The sequence below is a fragment of the Adelges cooleyi genome, unplaced genomic scaffold (genome assembly GCF_023614345.1).
Source record: "Adelges cooleyi isolate 19-005CV unplaced genomic scaffold, UGA_ACOO_1.1 ACOO_flye_CR_arks_rails_tigmint_CR_PRNA_574, whole genome shotgun sequence".
Classification (NCBI taxonomy): Eukaryota; Metazoa; Arthropoda; class Insecta; order Hemiptera; family Adelgidae; genus Adelges; species Adelges cooleyi.
In genome coordinates this window covers 6,059,430-6,081,891 of record NW_026096268.1, presented here as the reverse complement: position 1 = coordinate 6,081,891, position 22,462 = coordinate 6,059,430, and the positions used below count along the sequence as shown (strand labels likewise).

General features: G+C 29.0%; 5 protein-coding genes across 7 annotated transcripts; 2 read left to right on the top strand and 3 right to left on the bottom strand.

Annotated features, from left to right (window-relative positions):
• Window positions 1–2,025: 2,025 nt before the first annotated feature.
• On the bottom strand, window positions 2,026–8,111 carry LOC126843130 (cullin-associated NEDD8-dissociated protein 1). The gene is made up of 18 exons (XM_050580481.1): window positions 7,847–8,111; window positions 7,610–7,779; window positions 7,225–7,438; window positions 6,998–7,143; window positions 6,724–6,867; window positions 6,206–6,651; window positions 5,992–6,125; window positions 5,772–5,932; window positions 5,481–5,686; window positions 5,042–5,325; window positions 4,843–4,974; window positions 4,452–4,769; window positions 4,226–4,386; window positions 3,955–4,153; window positions 3,110–3,556; window positions 2,794–3,037; window positions 2,577–2,723; window positions 2,026–2,491 (listed from the first exon to the last, which is right to left on the bottom strand). Exons 1-18 carry the CDS (start codon window positions 7,886–7,888, stop codon window positions 2,352–2,354), a joined length of 3,735 nt encoding a protein of 1,244 aa, XP_050436438.1. The 5' UTR covers window positions 7,889–8,111; the 3' UTR covers window positions 2,026–2,351.
• A 130-nt stretch (window positions 8,112–8,241) lies between these two features.
• Window positions 8,242–12,849, top strand: LOC126843495 (U2 small nuclear ribonucleoprotein A'). 2 transcript variants are annotated; one of them, XM_050581056.1, is made up of 6 exons: window positions 8,242–8,478; window positions 8,845–8,992; window positions 9,319–9,547; window positions 9,616–9,736; window positions 9,894–10,043; window positions 10,105–12,849. In XM_050581056.1, exons 1-6 carry the CDS (start codon window positions 8,397–8,399, stop codon window positions 10,167–10,169), a joined length of 795 nt encoding a protein of 264 aa, XP_050437013.1. In that variant the 5' UTR covers window positions 8,242–8,396; the 3' UTR covers window positions 10,170–12,849. The 2 variants fall into 2 exon arrangements, with proteins under 2 accessions (XP_050437013.1, XP_050437011.1); XM_050581054.1 differs by having other exon boundaries at window positions 8,243–8,478; window positions 10,102–12,849.
• Window positions 10,959–12,800, bottom strand: LOC126843494 (serine/threonine-protein kinase Nek8-like). The gene is made up of 6 exons (XM_050581053.1): window positions 12,464–12,800; window positions 12,298–12,388; window positions 12,036–12,212; window positions 11,753–11,913; window positions 11,535–11,685; window positions 10,959–11,477 (listed from the first exon to the last, which is right to left on the bottom strand). Exons 1-6 carry the CDS (start codon window positions 12,508–12,510, stop codon window positions 11,247–11,249), a joined length of 858 nt encoding a protein of 285 aa, XP_050437010.1. The 5' UTR covers window positions 12,511–12,800; the 3' UTR covers window positions 10,959–11,246.
• Window positions 12,850–13,244: 395 nt separating the features above from the next.
• Window positions 13,245–21,698, top strand: LOC126843026 (ADAM 17-like protease). 2 transcript variants are annotated; one of them, XM_050580322.1, is made up of 14 exons: window positions 13,245–13,432; window positions 16,229–16,289; window positions 16,369–16,507; window positions 16,569–16,669; window positions 16,782–16,903; window positions 16,969–17,101; window positions 17,172–17,356; window positions 17,447–17,641; window positions 19,073–19,211; window positions 19,286–19,521; window positions 19,607–19,815; window positions 20,454–20,692; window positions 20,754–20,869; window positions 20,945–21,698. In XM_050580322.1, the coding sequence occupies exons 1-14, from the start codon at window positions 13,265–13,267 to the stop codon at window positions 21,260–21,262; spliced, it is 2,361 nt and encodes a 786-aa protein (XP_050436279.1). In that variant the 5' UTR covers window positions 13,245–13,264; the 3' UTR covers window positions 21,263–21,698. The 2 variants fall into 2 exon arrangements, with proteins under 2 accessions (XP_050436279.1, XP_050436278.1); XM_050580321.1 differs by lacking the exon at window positions 19,073–19,211 and adding an exon at window positions 18,281–18,428 and having other exon boundaries at window positions 13,246–13,432; window positions 20,945–21,697.
• Window positions 13,996–15,875, bottom strand: LOC126843027 (putative enoyl-CoA hydratase/isomerase YngF). The gene is made up of 4 exons (XM_050580323.1): window positions 15,687–15,875; window positions 14,898–15,136; window positions 14,366–14,657; window positions 13,996–14,223 (listed from the first exon to the last, which is right to left on the bottom strand). Exons 1-4 carry the CDS (start codon window positions 15,784–15,786, stop codon window positions 14,123–14,125), a joined length of 732 nt encoding a protein of 243 aa, XP_050436280.1. The 5' UTR covers window positions 15,787–15,875; the 3' UTR covers window positions 13,996–14,122.
• Window positions 21,699–22,462: the final 764 nt, after the last annotated feature.

The following is a 22,462-nucleotide window of genomic DNA, read 5'->3' as shown; positions in this document are numbered from 1 at the left end:
TTTTTTACTAATTTAAATTATACATATTTATATGTATACTATATATATGTTATACATATATACGAATTTTAGAAACAATACATTTTTTAAAAAATGTAAATTATATAATTGTTGGTGCGAACGTGTGCGACGTGAGATATCAGTTAGTAAGATCGATTTATAGTTTTTTTAACGGTTCCTTTTTTTTTTACTCGTGAATTATCGTCAAAGACTGTGAAAAAGCTTGTGTAATTTTTTTTATTATTATCATTCTTTTATCGCGTGTTGTCGTTAGACGGATCGTTTCATAAATAAGTTTTATTATTATTATTTTAATTTTTTTTTTTTAGAATTTTTTCTTTTTGTTCCTATATTATATTTATTTATTGTTGCAATTTTTTTTTTTTTTGTGTATTTCTTAAATAATATTATATTATTATAATATACTGATGATGATGATATAAAACATTTTTTATGTAAAATTATTATTACCTATTAATTATTATTAAGTAGGAGAGTATATGAAAAAAAATTAAAGAGCGTGCCTAGCGAGGTTGTTAGTAAATTGATATTTTGGTAATAATTAAAAAGTTTAAAGTCTTAGTAAAGACGGTAAAAAATTGTTTTTATTTTTGTTTTTGAATGCATTCCTTGAAAATCAACACAATTTTTTAATATAATCCGCAACAAAATGAATACTTATTTATAAAAAAAATAAAACAACACCGAATTTGGGCCAAAACAAGCCCAACATTTTGGCAATAAAATAGACCACTAGACATCTAACATAAAATACCCTTTACATTATGAAGGAGGGTCATTTATAAAACGATAATTGAAAGAGTTACGAAATTAACAATAATAAAACAGAGCTTTATAAAAAAAAAAAAATCTAATCGATTTTATTAAATAGTGATAAGACTGTAGATTTAGGAAATATTATTTATTTTTTTATAATGCTGTGTGAGAAATAAAATAAATTTTGGTTAAAATGGAAAAAAACAACTATTAGTTTTAATATTTCAATTTACTATTGACAAAAATATACTATAAACACAATATCAATATATTATTTTACCTCAACCCTCAAAAAAATAAACTGGTCCCACTGTACACATATGCATTCATGTAGCTAAATTGCCTATACCAATCGCCGTTCAAATGAATTTCAAAATCGATTACGAATTCATATTCATTTTAACACATTTTCAATTATTAAATAAAATAATTTTTATAAATTAGTTCATATGTAAAAAAAGTTTAAATAACAAAATAAAATAAAAATGTACTCAAATAACATTTTATTTGAAGCTGCAAATAAAAAATGTTTTTCAACCAAGTTTTATTTTTTTTTATATCAAAAAAAGAACAATTCTACCAGATCTGTTTGACGGTTATTCACTTACTTTTCATTCAATATGATTTCAAGTTTTAGGCTGACTTGACTTGGAGCTTGCTCTTTTTTAGTCGTATGCTCGGACACATTTGCATTTGTTGAATAAAAACTTACTATCGGTCTTTGCATTTGATTATTTTTTACTGTAACTTTAGTTTATCTGGACTCATGACAATTATGTAGAAATTACAGCAAGTCAAATGCATTAACTATAAAAAACTAAGGGTAAAAATAGCAGTCAGTTTTGAATTAATAAACTTTCAAGAATGTAAGACCTGCTACTACCCAAACCCCATTGTGCTCCGGCCCCACAGTGCCAGTTTTTTTTACATATAACATTAAGTTATACATAAAACTTTCAATTTCATCAATAATAAACAAAATTATGGTATCAATCAAATGCTTTGTTCTAGTTTAAAATTGTATGATCCAATGTATTTATATATTGCTAAATAACAAAACATTAAGCTGATAAATAGGTTGTTAAAAATAGTAGAAATAAAAATAAAATAAATAAAACAATGAGAATGGGAATTATTTTTAACAAACAAAATATTTTTTAGCGTTTATAAACATAACATTAAGTAGCACATATAATGTAAAATAATTAGTAATAATTTATTATATTTGTTTATTTGAACAATAACGGTTATCAAACACACTTGTACTTAACATGTAACATTTTGGATTTTCATTATGAAAATAACATTAAAACATGTGACAGTTTCACTTTTTTTTTATGACAATATACTAAAAAATTATCAATTATTTTAGAAATTAATAATAATTACTCATGAATTATTCAAATGGTACATGAAAAATGAATTTTAGGTTAAAAACCTCGAGTATACAATTACTATCAATATATACAAACTTCCCGATTATTTTTATAAAAATACAGTTAAAAAAAATGTTTTAAAAATGTACCAATTAATTATTGTAGCCGTGATAAGTTCATGAAATATATATCAACTGTTTATTCACCAACTTCCATTGCATTAGAATGATTATCAATTAATATACCGGAACTGTCTCTCTGTACCGATTCATAGATCGCATTTAATTCAGGCGAGTTCTTTATCTGGCACACAAAATCACTCAAGTGTGGATTTTTATCTAAAAAATAAAATATTAAGAATTTGTACTTGAAACATGGGGCAAAAACCAAAAAAGAGTGATTGATATTTTATCACTTCCTCACCAGAATCGGGTATCGTTTGTAAATTGACCACAGCTCGCATAGCTGATCGTTTGAGCTCTTCCATTTTTTCAAATTCTTGTTTAACAGAATTGGCCTTGATTTTCAACATACAAGTTTGTTTCAAGGGTTCGGCAATCTTATCGAGCCCTATATAATTATAGAAAATAAAATTAGGTGTATTATTATTAGTTATATGACATTATTACGCCACACTCACTTTGCAATACGGCGCTCGGAACAATTTGAGCCATCCTTGACACCATCAGATAAGTAAGCATTTTAATGTCGTAATGATCACGAAGACCATTTTCCAAATAATTTAAGTACTCGAATATATCCAAACGGTCTAGACACGAGTCTAACAAAGTGTACATGCATTCAAAAGCCGCTTTTCTTATGTCCAAACCATCGTCGACAGTGTGTTTGAAAGGACCCATTTCTACTTCTCGGATTAATTCTTTCTGAAATGTGTATAAAATATAAAGATTATATAATATTAGAAGGAGAATCTTTATTGTTGTTCTTTTGTTTACCTTGACAATAGTTTCGGCATAAAGTTTGGGTAAAACCGTGTCAAGAAGGTCTCTGATTAAAGATGGTTTATTATGCGCAGCCGAATTGAACGCAATCAACGTAACTCTTCTAACATTAATATCAGGATCGGTCAGAGCGCTTAAGAATTGACCCATGTTTTGTCTGAGCAACGAGTCTATTTGTTGTGGTTGATCTGAAATGGTGAATTTGACCGCCGTCAGTAGAGTTGTCCTCATAAGTGCAGATGACGAAGATAATGACAATTGTAAGTTTGGCAGTAGACTGTACGGGTCGATCAATGTTAGCTTGCCCAGGCATTCGGCAACGACGTTGCGGGTACCTTCTTCAGTACACTCGCAGTGTTTGAACAGCTGTTGCCATATGGCGGGCACGAAAGGTTTTAGATTTTCAATGCCGTTCGCAGTGGACGATTCAAACGAGATTATCTAAAAATTGTTTTAAAAAATCACGAGCATTAAGAACTGTTTTCACACAGTGCACAGAGGGATCGATTCCGATTATAGGTTGCTATAACTTAAAATAAACTCATTGTTGATAAAGGGATGTACACGTAAATTTGTTCTAAAAATCTCGATGAACTTCATTACAGTATTATTTTTATGATTCAATTATGAAGTGAAAGCAACTGAAGTACATCACAAGATGAAAATACATTAGTCATAACATTTCACATCTTTGATGTGTATAATACGCATAGTTTTAAAAACACAGTATGATCCAAACATGCAGTTCGTCAATTCCAAATACATACGCGGCATACCATACATATCATATGTGAAATATTATTTTTGTTAAACCTTCTACTGTTAAAATTTATACTAACTTCTTTTAGGGAATGTAAAAGTAAATATTGCCGTTTCGGCTGCATATCAATTTCTCTCAATATGAATGGTAAGTATTGCTCTAAATTTCCAATGGATATGCTACCCAAACTGTAGCTCGCTGATGATTTGATTTCTTCGGAACTTGAAGAGAAAGATTGTAGTATAGTTTCTTTTAAATTCGGAACTGAACTTAAATCTCTAGATATTGTATGAAATATTTAACAATTAATAATTATATTGTGACAAAAAAAAAATGTATTTAAAACATACATGTGTCGGCCAACCTCGCCGATTACATATAGTGAAAAGATGTGCTGTTGATCGTTAGATGGACTTATCAGTTCCGACATAAAACTATTTATGATTCCCATAGCTTGACTGGGTTGCGTTGCTGTTAACGCGGCGACGCACTTGGCTAGAGAATGGTAAGCCTAAAAAAAATGAATATAATAATATACTGTGATAATTTATAGTCTTAGAGTAATATTAAATGTACCTGTTTATGTAGGGTTAACGAAGCGGTACCGGTCGACTGGGCCATCAACGGTGAGACTAAAAGTTTCACCAAATCTTGGTACCCAAACTGTGGAACGTTTGAAGCAACTAAAGATTGGAAAAACGACAGAATCGCGTTGAGAGCTGCCCCCTGAAGTAATGGAGACTTCGCTAAAGTCATGACTTCCGGCATAATAATATTAGCAGAATACGACATGGCCAACGGTTGGATTTTTATTATAGTCGTGAGTAAAGACAGTGTCAGTTGAGCGATGTGCAAATCTGATTCGTTTATTAATTGGGGTAATTCGACGAGAATCTGCAAAAAGAAAATAACATTAGTCTGAACAAAGGAATAACAGTTTGGGATTTCAAACAGCGTTTTTACCAACCTTGTTCAACAACTCTGCTGAGAAATCGGCATGGAAATTGTTTAACAGCATATTAAGAAGAGTCAAAGTACTCAATTTCAACGCCCTTTGGTTTTTACGAAGGAAAGAAGCCAAAATCTCTACCCCATCGTTCTATAATATTATTATTTTGGTTAAATAAAAATTACAACAAAATCAAAATTTAACTTCATCTACTTACTAATATAGGAGATAAATTAATTTTTAATGGCGAGCCAGCCACTTTGATGAGAGCTTTTACAGTTGTTAGCCTGGTTATTTCGTTGCGCAAACGATCTAAGAATATAGGTAGACACACTTGCAACTCGTTTTGAAGCACGTCACCTAAATTACAGATTATTTGGCCCATACACGAAATGGACCGTTCTTTTACTTCTTGGTCGATGTCCGAAGTCTTCAAACGTGAATAAGTACAATTATACAACTGTATGGCGTAAATTGTAAAATTAAAATCCTGTTTACGATCTGTGAAACAAAATTAATTAAATTAGGTCTTGTCAAATAATATAATACAAAGAAACATCTCATTGTCGGACATTTCTGAGAAATGGAAAAGTGTTTGATATTGAGAGTGTCTGCAAACCAAGAGGTGACTGATATGAGACCTAAAAACTACTTACCCAACGGACGGATAACCTTGACCATTTCTTGTAACACCAGAAGTGCTTCGGCAGTAATTTTATAGAAGGGATCGCCAACAGCAGTTATGATCGACGGAATTAACTGTTCGGCCCACGGATAAAAGATTTCAGGAGGATGTGACGTTAACACACAATGAATAAACGATAATGTATCTATTTTCATGTTGCTGCTTGATTTTTTATCGCTACATAAAAAAATTTCATAAATTTTAGTACTTCTCTAGTTTTATAATAAATTTGTTGTTTTTTAAAAATTAAAATTAAAATTACCTCAGAGAAAATTGAATCCCAGGAATTAAAGTGCCAATGTGGTTAGTAAGAGCACCAGGAAGAACAATGACAAGTTCTTTTAATAAAGCTAAACAATCGGTACGAGTTTTCACACTTCTTTCTTTCATTTGTATATAAATTGCTTTTACAATTAAAGGAACCTTGAAATATAAAATAAACAAATAAATACAATTTTTTTTTTTAAATATTAAATACTAACTTGAGACTGGAGAAGATACACGGCAGAATCTTTATCAGCTATGTCGACAGTTATATTAATACTAGTCAGTTTTGTTTGTTTCAACAACGCCATGTAAACATGCAATATATCACTTTTAACGTTTTCTTCTCTTTCTACATAATTAAAAATATAATTCAATATAATTTTAATAATAATATCTATATTAAAATTTAACTTTTAAATCTAGTTTCACCTTTAAATCGCAATATTAATGACTTTGAAACGTTTTTATACATATCAGCAATCAAATCTTTTCTTGTAACGATAATGCCTTCTAGACATTTAGCCGCTGCTCGTCTGACTTTCCAACTCATGTCATCATCATCCGAGTAATCATCTTCATCGTCTTCATCTTCCATGTCTTCTCCATCGTTGGTATCCATGAAGTTATCATCACCATTTTCACCGTTGTCATCATAGTTGTAGTTAGGATCGTATGCTAAATACTCCAGACACAGCTTGATAATATCATTAGTGTAAGCAGCTGTTTCACTAGGGCAGCGATTTACGAATGCGTCAAAAGCCTGCAAACAGTATTCTCGCAACTCGTCATCTTCAGCGCTATTCTCCACTAACGGTCCTTGAATCAACGGCACAGCACGGTCAATATGAACACCAAAGCGATGGCCAGCTTGTCGACTATTTTAAAACAATTCCATTTAAATGTTCAACTTTGTTAAAAATAATCAAAATGTATCATAATGCACTCACCATATAGCGGCTATACATTGAATAGATGTCTTAGACCTTGCTGCGGGAGGTTGTGTTGACAAATCGTTAATTAAATAATCAATGAGTTTGCTGTACAATTGTTGGTTACATGACAATACTAGATGACCAAGTGCCACAATAGTTCTGAAAAAATAACCAATATATCATAAATAATTAAATCCTGTAAAGATATCTAGGAAAGTTTTCAATAAATACAGTTTACATTTTAAATGTTGTCAGAAAAATATTTGGCTAAAAAATTATTGTCACTGACCTTTTTCTCACAGCTTGTCGAGATGAAGTAAGTTGTGGCAAAAGTGATTTGAGTATCACCTGATGAAAATCCAGTAACAATGATCCAAATCTTGACAATAGATCGGCGAGTATGTCTAAAGCTTCCAATTGAACCGATACGTCTTGCTACATTAATGTATAGTAATAAGTGTTAGTTGTTTGTTTTTTTGTATTATCATAATTAATATTTACTGAAGAGATAATTACTTTTTCGATAGCACTGGTTAATTTTCCTGTGATTCTTCTACACACATTTGTGGCTATATAAGTGTTTGTGATGGGCAGTTCGCTAATAACAGTTTTTAATCCAATACTACAGATATCTCTTAATTGTTCATTCTCGGAGATCATGTTTGTGCAAAGAGCATCGACAATAGTCTCAACTTGATTTTCTTTTACTTTGATCACTAGAGGACCCAAGCTAAAAGGACAAATACAAATATTACACTGTGGGTGGTTAAAAAAATTAATTCAGTTGACAGTATTTCATTGAAATTATACATTATCTCTTTCAATACAAAATAGAGCAATATTTACATTGTATTGACTATTATTTTTAATTTATATAATTATACATTTGACAATAATTTACCATTTTACAGCGAGATTTTGTACCTCGCCGTTTTTATCTTCCAAAAGCTTTAATAACATTCGTACGACTTTGCGTTCAGAATCGTCGTCCAGTTTAATGCTGTCTTTCTGCAGTTCCGACATAAGATCGTTAGTGGCCATGAATCGAAAGTCTTTGTCGCTCGAAGTCATCTAGAACAACATACACGACAATAAGTAAATCATCACAGTAGCTTCCTACGACGTGAAAATGACTTACTTTTTCAAGTAAATGAGCTATTTGGTACGATACGTTAGCCATTCTAATTCAGTTGCAGTCCAACTTCAAGTCGATAGAAAAATTAAAAAATCACCACCGAGTGGAAATGATGTGTAGGCAATACATACAAACACCAGCTAAGCGCTATAAAGTCCCATTAAACGCGTTTTTCACGTTTAATTTTGAAAAAATCGATCATAAACGACAATTTTATTGAATAACACACGGAAATTCGGCGAGTGAAAATTAATTTTTTGTTGTGACTTGTGCTTGTATGGAGGAAACTGATTAAACCCTTACATCGTCCCAGCGAGGTATACCACGACCATGGTTAAGACGCCGGTTTTATTTCTTATCAGCTATTACGGCCAAGCGGACGTTTCTTCTTATTGTTGTGTGTTTACATTATTTTCCCTCAACTACACAACGTGTGATTAAATATAGGTTTCGCCGACTTCAGCTGGAGTTTACACTTATAGTTTAACGTTTATGACATAAAAGTGTTATATTAGACTTTTATAAGTAATCTGGTGCCGACTAATTTTTAAACATGGTCAAACTGACAACAGAACTGATCATGAACTCGTACCAGTTCATAAATCCTGTCAAGGATAGAGAATTGGACTTACGGGGTAAGCCGAAAACAAATAAATAAAATGGTTTCAAGCTCTAATAGTTTTAGTCTATATATATATAGTCTAATAATATTACAACACAGTCTGATTTGGAATTTGGGTGAATTAAGTTTTATTAAGTGTAGCAATAATGTGTCAAGTTATTTTTAATATCATATTAATAAATCTAATAGCAGATCTCGTGTTTGAACATTGTTAATAAAGATACATTTTAATATATTTATTAATCTATTTTACCAAAATGATGTACACATGTCTATTGTATAGAGCCAATGTGTAGGTTTTGCCGTGTAATCAGAACTATTGTGTACGGAACACAAAACCATTATGACATTATTTTTGTAATTGAATAATTGATTTCAGGTTACAAAATACCGTTGATTGAAAACATGGGAGCTACGCTTGATCAGTTTGATACTATTGACTTTTCAGACAACGACATCAGGAAAATTGATGGTTTTGCATACCTCAAAAGATTGAAAAATTTAATATTCAATAACAATTCGATTGTGTAAGTATTTTGTATACAGCGCAACAATAAATAGAAAACTGTGATCGTTTTTTAATGTAAATCTACATAAAAATAAAACTTGGTATGGATGTAAATGAGATTAATTCTAAGATATCTAGTTTGTATGTGGGAAATATAGGCCAGATCTAACCTCGAATAGCGGGGAAAATAAGATAATTTTTTTTTTTGTAACTTGATTAAACTTTGAATTATAAAAAAAACTACTTGAGTAACAAGTTACTTTTAATCATAAGTTCCTGCTCAGGTTGAGTTGGAAGATTATTTTGTTTGGTTGTATTTTAATCCTTTTTTATTGTTACTTTTAGTCGAATTACTGATAATTTAGAGCAATGTTTGCCAAATCTAGAATCTCTGATACTTACTGGTAATCAGATTCAAGAACTAGGAGATTTAGATCCACTGGCTACGTTGCCCAAATTAAGGATGTTAAGTTTGTTACATAATCCAGTCACGTCAAAAGAGCACTATAGGCTTTATGTAGCGCACAAAATACCTCAAGTGCGAATTTTGGATTTTAGGAAAGTCAAATTAAAGGTATAATGCAATTTTTGATAGCTTATATTTACTGGGAAATGTATCTTTAAATTGGAAATGTACTTTAGGAGTATGAAGCAGCAAAATTGTTGTTCAAAGGAAAAGAAGGGAAAGAACTTAAAAAGAAATTGGTCAAAAAATCCAATCAATTTGTTCCAGGCGAAGGTCTTGAAGGCAGGAAAACAAATGGTATGTAAACAAAAATATGAAATATGAAATTTGTGAAATAAAATAATTGTTTGTATGAAGGATCAAGTTAAAAGCAATAAATTGGATGATTGCTTTTTGGACAGCTTAAAATTATCATTGGTTTGAAAACACTAAAACTTTATTACTTTTTGTTAAGGTCATTCTCAAGAAGATATGTGGAGGATTAGGAAAGCAATTGCAGAAGCAACATCGTTGGAAGAAGTTGAACATTTAACAAAGTTATTACAAGCCGGACAAATTCCTAACAAAGAACAGAAAAATAAATCCAACAAACAAAACGGAGGAGGTATTAAAAGTCTTGTATAAAGGTATAAAGGCATGTATTAAACTATTCTTTTGTTTAGAAGAAAATATTGAAGAATTTGATGACGATGACGACGACGTTGCCGCACCTACATCCATGGAACATTAAAAGTTCTACGGTTGCTGATCTAAAGGCGTTTTAGCCTAGTGATAATTCAAATAATTAACTATATATATTTTAAATGAACATCAAATTATTAAATGATGAGAACAGATACAAATTATTGTTGATCTATTTATATATTTAAATTGACTACCTCTAAAAAATTTCAATTATTTCAATAATAATAACATCAACATCAACTAAAGAGTCATTTACTCTTGAATGGTCTTCTTTTACTATATCGACATTATTAATTTGTAATTTTTACTAAAATAATAAATGTAAAATATTATATTGGTCGAGAAGCTTTTGATTAAAATCGCCATTATTATAAGTATAGCGATTTTATAAGTAATCCCAGTCATATACAGCTGGGTCGCATGAATGTAAGTAAATTTTTTAATGAACGAATCATTAAATATTCTTTTAACGTCGCTTAAAGGCTCTTATTTAGTCTGGATTAATTAAAGGAACCATTAAATATATTATATTTTCGTGTGACCCAGCAATAGTGTTTTCATCAACAACTGTGACGATTTAACTGTTTCAACCAAAGTCAATATGATAAGTTTAAAACTTATTATAAACATACAAAGAATACTGGAAAAAATAAAAATGCCCATTTGGATTGATTTTATGTACTTAGTTAACTGTTTCAGAAATCACTGGATGAATTAAAACAAATCATGGATTACAAATTATATACAGAAAATATTTTTGATCATCAGATATAATTATAACATAGATTATTAATACTTAAATATATCATGAGAAGAATACAAAATAAATGAAAATCACTCATAAACATTATATTTGTTTCTACTTTACAAATTAAACACTTATAAAGGAAACATTTTAGATACTCACATTTTATATATTTCCAATTTATTCAAACTAATTTTTACAACAAAAATGGTAACTTAATTTAAAAAAAAAAATAATAACAATCGACTATATAAATTAAACAAGAACCCTTAATAGTCAGTTTGAGTCGTAAAAATTTTTTTAAGACATACAAAAAAAATTCATATTAACTGTTCACAAAATAATAGCTGTACGTATAAATATATGTTTAAAAAAAACCTACTTGTAACCAATTGATGTTCTACTCGATTTGAACCGATGGGAAGTAGAATTAAGAATATAAGGCAATATGTGAGGATGTGAAAGTATTTCAGATGCATCTGGCCTGGCTGTTGGATCACGATTTAAAAGTTCATAAACAAGTCTTACTAAATCAATATCGTAATACTTTCGTGTTGTCATCGGGTTCAAAACGCCTTCGACGATGCAAGATACTAGCTCGGCTAAACTCTGAAATAATGAAAAATAAAATTATTATATACTTAAAATCCTGAAAAATTTACATACTTGTCCGTAAAAAGGATGTTTCATACTCATTAAGTAATACAAAACGCAGCCAATCTGCCAAATATCACTTTTGAGTCTTAGAGGTTTCCCACAACATTGTTCAGGGGACATATAGCAAGGTGTACAATTATTTCCACTAGTAACTTTTTCACTGACAAAACAAAAAAAATCAATTTAATACTTAAGTTGATTTCTTCTTAGTTTTTTCTCATACTTACCCAGTTAAAATGTGAGAAGCTCCAAAGTCACCAAGTTTAATGACGGTACCTTGACTTCCTGTTAGCAAAATGTTCATTGGATTTATATCTCTGTGTATGATTTTCATTTTGTGAATGTAATTTACAGCCATTGTAAGTTGGCTAAATATATTTAGTACACACTGGAAAAAAAATGTTAACACTTAATTAGAGATTTCATAATGGTGAAGGAGGCCATTCCTATTGATGATAAACTCTTATGTGACGGTTATATTACTTGTCACAAATAACAAGTAAAACTTACATTTTGAACTATATGATCCGACGTACGTGAACATTTCAAAACAAAATTTTCAAGAGTACCGTGCGTTGCGTATTCCATTACAATATGGAAGTTATGTTCACTTTGGAAACTGTTATAATATTTTATGATGTTAGGATGATCCAACATTTCAAGAATACGAGTTTCCTTAATGGCTTCCTTAAAAAAAATGTTTGCAATTTTTTATTATTTTATTGAAAAAAATAATAAAGAACTAATATACAAAATTTAATAATTATTTTACCTTTAAGTCGTCTGTTGACATAGATTTGATTTGGATGGTTTTCATAACGACCATTTTTTTCAAATTGAAATCCCTAACCAATTCAACTACCCTACGATTTAAAAAAAAATATTTATAAGTAATCTTATGGATTTCAATAATAATTGAATGTACATATTTTACTTACCCAAAAGCACCGCGCCCAAGGACACCGACTATATTATACGAATCCATACCAAATCTAATAAGTAAAAACAATGTATTAGCTAGACTGGAGTTAGTCGATTTAACTTTATATTAATCACGCAAAATGATTAATTGAATCGATTATTGAACAGTTTTAATGATATCGATTTATAGCATGAGAAAACTTGAAATTTGTAATGAAATGTCGTTAAATATAAGTATGCGATAATCAACAAATATTGACAATTTAATAATGACAACTTTTAAAATTAACACGTTATTTTATCTGTTATATAATATGCCGTTAATTATGATGATGTATAACTTGAATCTAAAATGTAAATTGTAAATAATAAATACTAGTAGAATTGATAAAATACAAAATAATTATATTTTGTAAAACCCAATGTATAAATAGATTGATACACCGATTATAATAATATAATATGATGTATGGACTGAGTAATATCTAAAATGAAAAAAAAACATGTTTTGTCAATAATTGTATTTTTTTTTCTAGCTATTAAAAATGACAATAATATTATGTGTGTTTATAAGAGTTACGTTTTTGTAACAAATTAGATATTCAAGCATAAAAAATAGGATTATTTTGTGTCAAAACTTAAAATATTACAGTAACTCAGAAGTTATTTAGTTATAGTACATTTTAAAAACTGATAAAGAAAACAGAAAAAAATTAACAAGATTAGTGAATAATTAATATTTTGTATGGAACTTATTTAACAAGCAAACATCGTTTTTTTTTTATATTATCCTTTTATTTTGGAGTGTTGATTAAAGAATGGTCAACAATTTAATTGTTGTGTTTTTATCAATTGTACTCAGTGCTGTTTCCAGTCTTCAAGACAACAGTTTCGAATTTATCAAGTTTTGGTCACTGTTGTGTTTCAGCTCTTCACTTAAATCAGAGTTAACCCATACTAAAAAAATATTTTTTTTTTGTGTATTGGTAAGATTAAAGTTTAAAACAATTGTATTTTTTTACTATTACTCGTGTTCAAAATAACTAATAAGCGTGATCAACCAATTCCGATAGCACATTTCATAATTCATATATTTATTTGACCACAAAGTAATTGCCGCCTTGAGTACATATTACGTAGCTACATAGGTTAAAAGTCTTGTTTGATGTTTTTGAGCAAAAAATGAAAACCCAGTAGTTAGAATATAGTTTTATACTAGCAAGTCTTTAATGTTATAACTGTTCTTTGATTTGTAATATTTGAAACATAATTTATGTTAATTTCTTATAACTTTTTTTATGAAAATTCTATAAAATTTTTTTAGATCACTTGTATTTTTCTAATGGACAGTAGACATAATTTGTGAAAACGTCTCTTATTGTAATTCATAAACCTTATTTGGAAGATTTTAGGAATACATAATGTTTATTGACTTGAAAAATTGATTGGTAGGTTAAAAATTAAAAACACAATATAATAAAAACAAATAATTAATGTCATATAATGTAATAACATACTTTTATATTTATTTTTTAACAGATTTTAAAAAAACATCAAATTTTTTATACTTTATTCTGTAATGGCATTAGCGATTATTTACGTTCCTTTGTTTTTTTAAATATTAATTACACATAACTATTGCACAAAGATTTAGTACTTCATTAACAATTATATGTTCAATCATCTAAACATTTTTGTAACATTTTTCTATCTCTATTAATGCTTTCTATGGAAAATTTCCCAATGTTATAAGCCATGTTTACTGCTTGTCCAACACCTGTTACAATAAAAATATTAATTATAATGACTAAAGCGTGTTTAAAGAAAGTTGTTAACAAAAGTTAGCGATTTCGTAGTTGATTTTTATTATTATTATTTAGAACTTATATGTTGGTATTATTACTACATAATTTTCTTACTGGATCCACAAGCAACAACACGGTTAGCTAAACCGCATTCAAACGCCTCTTTAGAACAAATATCTCTTCCAGTTAATATTAAATCAATGGCTCTTGAATAACCAATTGAGACCGATAGTCTTTTAAAAAATGCCTCCGACATGAGGGCATCTGATTTTCTGTCTACTGCCATAACGGCATTTTCTTCGACAATACGTAAGTCACACCATAGACTTAAGTCAAAACCCACATTATACGCAAATCCAGAAATAGCGGCTATAATTGGTTTTTGACAATATGACTTAATAAATTCCTATAAAAACAATTAAATGATATATAAAACAATAATCACTATCAGTTTTGAAAAATGAATTAATATTTAAGCCAGGTCTATACTGGTGTTACATTATTACACTTATACAACATTTAAGCGATACTCTATCAAACTGTCGAAAGCTATAAGTTCACAAACATGGTACACTTTTTATAATACAATTTAAAATTAAGTCTCAATATAGCTACGACTCGGCTTTAAATAATCTTTTATCATTACGTTATATTTTTGATACGATTCAATTGATTCATCAGGTTCGTATCCAGCACAGAAAGAACCCCCTTCGCCATACAATACGGCAACGGTAGACGAGTCATTGTTTTCAAAGTCTCTTACAGCTTTTTGTAAACTATCTATTGTAGACGTATTTAATTTGTTTTTGTCATCTGGTCTGTTCAAAGCAATTAGTGTAATATGCTGGTGCTTAGACACATTAATGTCAGGATAATCGTGAATATCTGCAAAAATAATTGAAAATTCTGCAAATGAACTGAGTTATAATTATAAAAAATCAAATAAACATTTTTATTATCTTTTAAAGAGAAAAAGTGTTGTAAATTAACAATGATGACGACATTAGTTTATGAAATATAATTGTGGAATAGTTTTAGTTGCCTGGGTGTGTATCTTGTTATAGTATTCCGTACAATCTCAATAATTCAGCAACATCTAATACTCTTGATACATATAATAATCTGGCTTCTCCCACCCCCCTTAAATAAGCCAAATGTTTCATTGAAATGGTATACATAACATATATACTAGTATTCATAAAAATAATTGTCTTTTGTACGTCTTCCGACTTAAATATATTATTTTAGAGTAAGAATATATTGTACTCTCCAAATTATTGTAAATTTTTGTTCTCATTTGCGTCTGGATATTGAGTTTATAATATTGTACTTTAGAGTTGGGAATTCAATTTAACCACATGGTAGATTATTCTGGTCTGTGACTTCTGTATAATAAAATAAGAGTAATACTTGTAAATCTAGACAAAACTCATACCAGTTGATAAAGATTGAATATTTTTCGATAGCTGTTTAAATGTATTTGATTTATGAATAGAGCGAATCAAATAATTGTATTTTAAAGGCGTGTTAAACATTTTTTTTTTTTAAGAACTGATTACCAAAATTGATAGGTAGACACCACAAAGTTCTAATGTTTTCCAAGTTCTAACGTTTTTCTAACATTTTCTTATCAACGAAATGCGAATCATTTTGATAAGACAGCAGCTGGTCTTATCGTTCCAGTTTTTGATAAAGATTAAAGATAAATTAACAAATAACATGCCTATAAATTATAATAATTATAATACTGTAATTATAATAAATATTGAGTTGTGAAAATATGCTAAATTCTATTAATTATGTATATGGTTATAAATCCTAAATAGTAATTACGGTCTATTATATTCTGTACACGAACTGGCTAACAAGCAAGCAACATGCAAGACTTGTTTATTGTTTACTACTCTAGATATAAGTTGAATAAGAATTTTCATATTTTGTAACATCGCCGTTAATTTAATTTAATGTGTTAACTAGTTCAACATGAAAGTTTTGTATAGCATTTTACTGTTTTTGCTCACGTCAAGATCAATTCAGTGTATGTATTTTTTTTTAAAACATTTATTATTAATTATATATTATTGTATTTTTATAAAAATATTTTGTTTCATTACTAGGTTCAATTTATAAAAATCTCAAATATTTCGATACATTACATGCCTCCGATCTTTCCCATAATATTGTAAAGCGTGGTGCAACGGATAGTCCTCATCCACTTAACAAAATTAAAGAAGTATCATTTTATACTCTGGGACGGTAATATACAAATTTTAAGAAAACGTTTAATAAAATAATTCTAATATTATATTCTATGTAGACATTTTAGATTGATTTTATCACCTAAGAGAGATTTGCTTCATCATCAGTTTGAAGCTATCTCTATTGACGGAGAAGGTGTTGAAACTCCAGTAACAGTTGGTATGTAGGAAAATGATGATTACGATTACTTAACGTTTATTTTCTCACATTATTAATACATTTAATTAAACTCTCATTTTCTATGTTTATCACGTTTTTGTTTTTACTGTAGATCATGACCATTTTTATAATGGTAGAGTATTCGGAGAGACTAGTTCACACGCCAGCGTACACTTAGACAAAGGTGTGATGACTGCTATTATTGATGTGCCTGGTGAAACTTATCATATTGAAGTAAATTTTGTATTTATTTAGCACCAAAAAGTTTAGTTTTGTTTTATTTTTAATTTTACATTTAGCCGTCATGGAGACATTTACCTGATAGAGATAACAAAACAATGGTCACATATAAAGCTTCAGATGTGCGCTTGAGTTGGGAACAATCTGAAAAGAAACAACATAAGCCGTGTGCTTACGTAAAAGAGGATGCAGGTTGGTATTACTCTATAAACAAATACATAAATTGGTAAGTTGAAATTCATTTTGATGTTTAATGTTTTAGAAGTAGAAACTGTGGATGATGATGACGATGACTTAGTTTCCATTACAAGAAATAAGCGTGAGGCAGATTCATATAATTATGTGACAAACCCGACAAAAACCCGTTGCCCGTTGTTATTGGTCGCTGACTATAGATTTTTCAGAGAAATGGGTGGAGGTGATACGAAGACTACGATTAACTATCTGGTAAGTAATTTGTAGTGTTAATTAGTTTCATATTGGTAGGCATGTTAAAAATTGTGAATGATGTTTGGACATTTTTATTTATTTATTTAGATTAGTTTAATCGATCGTGTACACAAGATATACAACGACACATTATGGTTTGAGAGACAAGAATCTGACGGCTTTCGAGGTATGGGTTTTGTTATAAAAAAAATTACAGTACACAGTGCACCAACCAAAGTTCATAGTTTGGAAGACCATTACAACATGGTTAAAGAAAAATGGGATGTTCGTTCGTTACTCGAGGTGATATTTTCATTTGAAATTATAAAGTCTAAAATTTAGTATTTCTAATCGTGGAAATACTAAGTATTTCTGTTTATTATTGTCTTTTAATTTTAATTCTTCCTTTTATTAATATAAAAAAAATAAATTGATTAAAGTGAAATATTATTTCATAACCAGATGGCGAGGTTAATTGCCATTATGTGAGCTATGAGTTTTACAAAATGTAATTGACATTACCTATTCAGTTTTGAGCCATCATTAGACTTAAATAAAAATCATGTCTATTTTATTTTATTAAAGAAGGATAGAAAATGTTATTAAAAAAACAGTATAAAAAAAAAAAAAAAACAACCATAATCATTTTTTGTTTTTCATCCCTGGGTTAACAGTTTGTATTTACAAAATAAATCTTTAATTTTGTGACAGAAATATTAAAGATTTTGATACGAGAATCTCGGTAAGGAAAACGCTGTGTGTTATATTCAATGCTTGTTATTTTTTCTCTATCCATTATGATTGGGTAGCACATCAGTGTTCAACTAAAGTACTTCAATTGTTAGTGATACATTGTGTAGTTACTAAAAGTTTTCTTATAATGTTAAATTTTTATCAAACAATAGTAATTAAAAAAATATATATTGTACCCGCATGAACTAGGTGTTTTCAAAAACAAAAGACGTGTCCAGCTTTTGTTTAGCTCACTTATTTACGCATCAAACATTCAAATCAAAACAATCGTCAGTCTTGGGTCTCGCATATATATCTTCACCTAGGAGCTATGCCATAGGTGGAATATGTAGTCCTGGTGAATATTTCTTAATATTTGCAAGTCTGTTAAAATTAATTTGTATTGGTTGCTTATGAAATAAATAAGTAATTGCTTAAGCTAATAAACATGTTTTAAAATAAAACCACACTAATGCTTTGGAAATACGGTGATGTTGTTTAACATGCATTTGTGTAATATTAAGAAGATTTCCTTATCTAATTAATTTGTTTAGTTGTTTTTTAAATAAAAAAAATATAAATCATGTAAAATGTATGATGGATTCCAATCTACTTAACCTACCTAACCAGACACAAACCTGGGCATTGTTAAATAAATAATTTTTTGTTTAAATAACAAAAAAATGTTTTTAAAAATATTTTTCGATTTCAGTTCTAAATAATTTATTGTTTATAATAATTATAAAAATGTATTTCGTTACTTGTTACTTATATAAAAAAAAATGCTCAAGTTTGAATTAAATTTATATGATTAAAGTTGATACTGCACTTAATTACAAATGTTAAAAAGTAGGTATGATTTTCATAGATTTATTAACATTGTGGTGATGGAAAAAAAATCTTTAAAATAATAATTATCATATTTTGTAATGTTATTTAACTAAGCTTTGCATGAGATTAACCAATGTAAAATACATGTGTTATTGCCTTCGCTGGTGTCAGGTGTTTAGCAGAGATTATAGCCATAAAGACTTCTGCTTAGCACACTTATTCACTGACTTAAAATTCGAAGGAGGTATTTTGGGTCTTGCTTATGTCGGGTCGCCTAGACGTAACTCGGTTGGAGGAATTTGCACACCAGGTGACAGCGAATTTTTGTTTAAATATCAAAAACATTCTCACCAATATTTTATTTGTGTACAATTTCTATTGTAGAGTATTTCAAAAATGGGTACACCCTGTACCTGAACTCGGGGCTAAGCTCGAGCCGTAATCATTATGGCCAAAGAGTTATTACAAGGGAAGCAGATTTAGTAACGGCTCATGAGTTTGGTCACAACTGGGGTTCGGAACACGATCCTGATATTAAGGAATGTAGTCCAACGGCCCGCAAAGGTGGATCATTTCTTATGTACACTTATAGTGTTAGTGGATATGATATAAATAACAAGGTAAGTAGAATTTGATAGATTTTTTTTATAATGTGTTTTTAATCAAACAGGTACTTGTTAAATGGTGTGTTGTTCTTTCTTACAGAGGTTTTCTCCCTGTAGCTTAAGATCCATACGAAAAGTATTGCAAGCTAAATCAGAAAGATGTTTTTCCGAACCAGAAGAATCGTTTTGCGGAAATCTCAGAGTTGAAGGCAACGAAGAATGTGACGCTGGCCTGTTGGGTACGGAAGATAACGATTTGTGTTGTGACAAAAGTTGCAAACTGAGAAAAGCTCAAGGAGCTCGCTGCAGGTAACATATAATAAGTTTGTAATTTATAGCAGTAGTGCAATTAGCAGGCAAGTACTTTTCTCCTCCCGATTTGTCAGGGGTCCACCAAATCCAAATTAAGGAATTAAGCATTTTATAATTTTTTGTATGGTATTTTATCCCTTATAACATCATAGATTTATCTGAACTATTTAAGGAAGTCAAAATGCAAATATTTATATGTATTTTTGTTAATATTGTGTAAACAAAAATGTTCATCTTGTTTTTTTATTTTACATATCTTATTCATAATGCTGCTTGTCAACTAAAAATGATTAAAAAAATACAGTTAAAACTGGTTGCCTATGATAAGATTAGTATTAAAACACAATAAATAGTTATAAAATATATCGAGACAATTTTTTTGTCAAATTAAAAACATTTTTTTTTTTTTTACTTTATATTTACACATCATAAAAACACAATTTAGTTTTAAAATTTAAAAAAAAAACAAGGTAAAACATACAATACCACAGGTATATATACAGGTAAAATTTAATATACATTTGGTATTCCTGCTTAATTTTTCAGTAAACTGTATGCAATTGGAAAAGCACCTACTAATTAAACATTCATTAATGACTTAAGGATCAAATTTGTAATTTGATTATATGTTTTAGTGACAAAAATTCGCCTTGTTGCCAAAACTGCCAATTCATGGCACCCGGAGTGAAATGCCGCGAAGGACAATTCACTACTTGTGAACAAGAATCGAGTTGTACAGGAAACGGAGCTGAATGTCCTAAGAGCTTGCCCATGGCCGATGGCACTGGATGTCTGGAAAGAGGAAAATGCCGCTCGGGCAAATGTATATCTTTTTGTGAAACAATAGGCCTACAAAGTTGCATGTGTGATAAAAGTGAGTTTGATTAAGGAATATGATCGTTTCAATAGTGAGATAATATTGTATATTCATTTAGTTTTGCAATCGTGTATACGGTGCTGTCGAATGAATTTGAACGACACGTGTTCTCCAGTCGATCCGCTTGACATTTTACCCGATGGGACCCCTTGTGTTCAAGGATTCTGCAATAAAGTAATAATACACCAATTTACACAACAATATTTTATTTTAATTCAATCAACTAACAAGCGATATGATGTTTTACAGGGCGTTTGTGAAAAGACTATTCAAGACGTCGTTGAACGTTTTTGGGATATCATTGAAGAAATTAATATCAACAAAATGTTGCGATTCTTTAAAGACAACATTGTTGGTACGGTCATTTTAGTAACTAGTTTAATATGGGTGCCTGCTTCTTGTTTAATTAACTGGTTGGACCATAAGCGTGCAAAAGAAGCACGTGAAAGAAGACATCGGGAAGAAGACAACAACGAATTAGTTCAGATATCTAATGAACCAAGGCCGAAAAAAATAATTTATATCAAAGTTGCGACAAATCAAAACGAAAGTGACGAAGAAATGTAGTTTTTACTTAAAAAAAGACAAAGATCTTTACGACACAGTGAACATATTAACTGTATTACTTAAGCTATTAAATTAAGTTATCTATAAACTTTTTTTGTTTTTACTTTTTATACAATATGTTGTTACTAATATAAGTGCTCGTATGATTTGTTTTATTATACATAAACAATTTATTCATTTTTTCAACAACTAGTGAAAAATAGCATCTAGTCAAACCTGTGCCTATACTTCATATAGTTGATATTTTAAGTTCTGAAATATGTATTGACCAAATTAGTGTAAAAACTCTTTGAAAATGTAACTGTATTTTTTAAAAAATTAGAAAATAAATTTTAGTTTGTTAAAAAATGGAAATTAAATTCTATTTAATCAGCTATAAATATAAACATGTAAAATTGTTACTTATATGTATACTGTTATTACGTTGTGTAGTGGAGTGTTTTTTTGTATTAAAAAAAAATGTTAACATGATAAACATTATTTATACATTTGACCACTTTTCGTTAAATTATTTATTTTTTAACTCTGTTGTTACTTATCAATGCAATAGCTTTAATAAAAATGAAACTAGTTTATGTACTTAATAACTGATGTACTCAATTGGGTTGTTCATTTTTCTTATAAATAAATTCTTTTATAATAATATAACATTTTTTTTTTATTTCTTTAACAGTCAAACTGTCAATTTTTTTTGCCCAATAATTTAAAATAAAAATATTAAATAAATCACTTGTGACATGTTTATAATGTAATTTTGTAATTTAAATACTTGGTCAATCTGTTTATTGTAAAGTGCATACCCACACTAAAATTATAATTGGAAACATCTTTGAAAGATCGAGATTAGAACAAATGATCACAAATCACAATGTTAAACAAAACATTTCAGTAAATAAACTTATATTTTTATTTTATTTATTATGTATAAAAAACAGGTTTTAATACTTTAAGTAACTTATTTACACAATGATTTAACAAAATAATGAGACAATTAGGAGCATTATTTTATTTGTAATTTATATTATTAACAACAACAAAAAAAAAATGATCATTAATTTAATACATTGACATTTATTTAAGCAAAATGTTTTGCTTATGATTAACAGATAACTTGAATAAAAACAATATCAATTAATTCAACTTTGGATAAAAACATTTCAATTAGTTTTAACATTTTATTGTTACATGTTTATATAATAT

What these genes read in the sequence shown, in the direction of transcription:
- LOC126843027 (XM_050580323.1), bottom strand. Translation starts at nt 15,786, where the DNA reads ATGTTTAACACGCCTTTAAAATACAATTATTTGATTCGCTCTATTCAT. An exon ending in AATCGTATCAAAAATATAAC is followed by an intron (nt 14,658 to 14,897) that starts GTAATGATAAAA and finishes TTGTTTTTATAG; the next exon opens with GAATTTATTAAGTCATATTG. An exon ending in TGTTGTTGCTTGTGGATCCA is followed by an intron (nt 14,224 to 14,365) that starts GTAAGAAAATTA and finishes TTATTGTAACAG; the next exon opens with GTGTTGGACAAGCAGTAAAC.
- LOC126843130 (XM_050580481.1), bottom strand. Translation starts at nt 7,888, where the DNA reads ATGGCTAACGTATCGTACCAAATAGCTCATTTACTTGAAAAA. An exon ending in GGCGAGGTTGGCCGACACAT is followed by an intron (nt 4,154 to 4,225) that starts GTATGTTTTAAA and finishes TACAATATCTAG; the next exon opens with AGATTTAAGTTCAGTTCCGA. An exon ending in ATGCCGAAACTATTGTCAAG is followed by an intron (nt 3,038 to 3,109) that starts GTAAACAAAAGA and finishes TACACATTTCAG; the next exon opens with AAAGAATTAATCCGAGAAGT.
- LOC126843494 (XM_050581053.1), bottom strand. Translation starts at nt 12,510, where the DNA reads ATGGATTCGTATAATATAGTCGGTGTCCTTGGGCGCGGTGCTTTTGG. An exon ending in CTTGGGCGCGGTGCTTTTGG is followed by an intron (nt 12,389 to 12,463) that starts GTAAGTAAAATA and finishes TTTAAATCGTAG; the next exon opens with GGTAGTTGAATTGGTTAGGG. An exon ending in AACATCCTTTTTACGGACAA is followed by an intron (nt 11,478 to 11,534) that starts GTATGTAAATTT and finishes TCATTATTTCAG; the next exon opens with AGTTTAGCCGAGCTAGTATC.
- LOC126843026 (XM_050580321.1), top strand. Translation starts at nt 13,265, where the DNA reads ATGGTCAACAATTTAATTGTTGTGTTTTTATCAATTGTACTCAGTGCT. An exon ending in TATTTTTTTTTTGTGTATTG is followed by an intron (nt 13,433 to 16,228) that starts GTAAGATTAAAG and finishes TGTGTTAACTAG; the next exon opens with TTCAACATGAAAGTTTTGTA. An exon ending in AGACTACGATTAACTATCTG is followed by an intron (nt 17,357 to 17,446) that starts GTAAGTAATTTG and finishes TTATTTATTTAG; the next exon opens with ATTAGTTTAATCGATCGTGT.
- LOC126843495 (XM_050581054.1), top strand. Translation starts at nt 8,397, where the DNA reads ATGGTCAAACTGACAACAGAACTGATCATGAACTCGTACCAGTTCATA. An exon ending in TAGAGAATTGGACTTACGGG is followed by an intron (nt 8,479 to 8,844) that starts GTAAGCCGAAAA and finishes AATTGATTTCAG; the next exon opens with GTTACAAAATACCGTTGATT. An exon ending in CAACAAACAAAACGGAGGAG is followed by an intron (nt 10,044 to 10,101) that starts GTATTAAAAGTC and finishes TCTTTTGTTTAG; the next exon opens with AAGAAAATATTGAAGAATTT.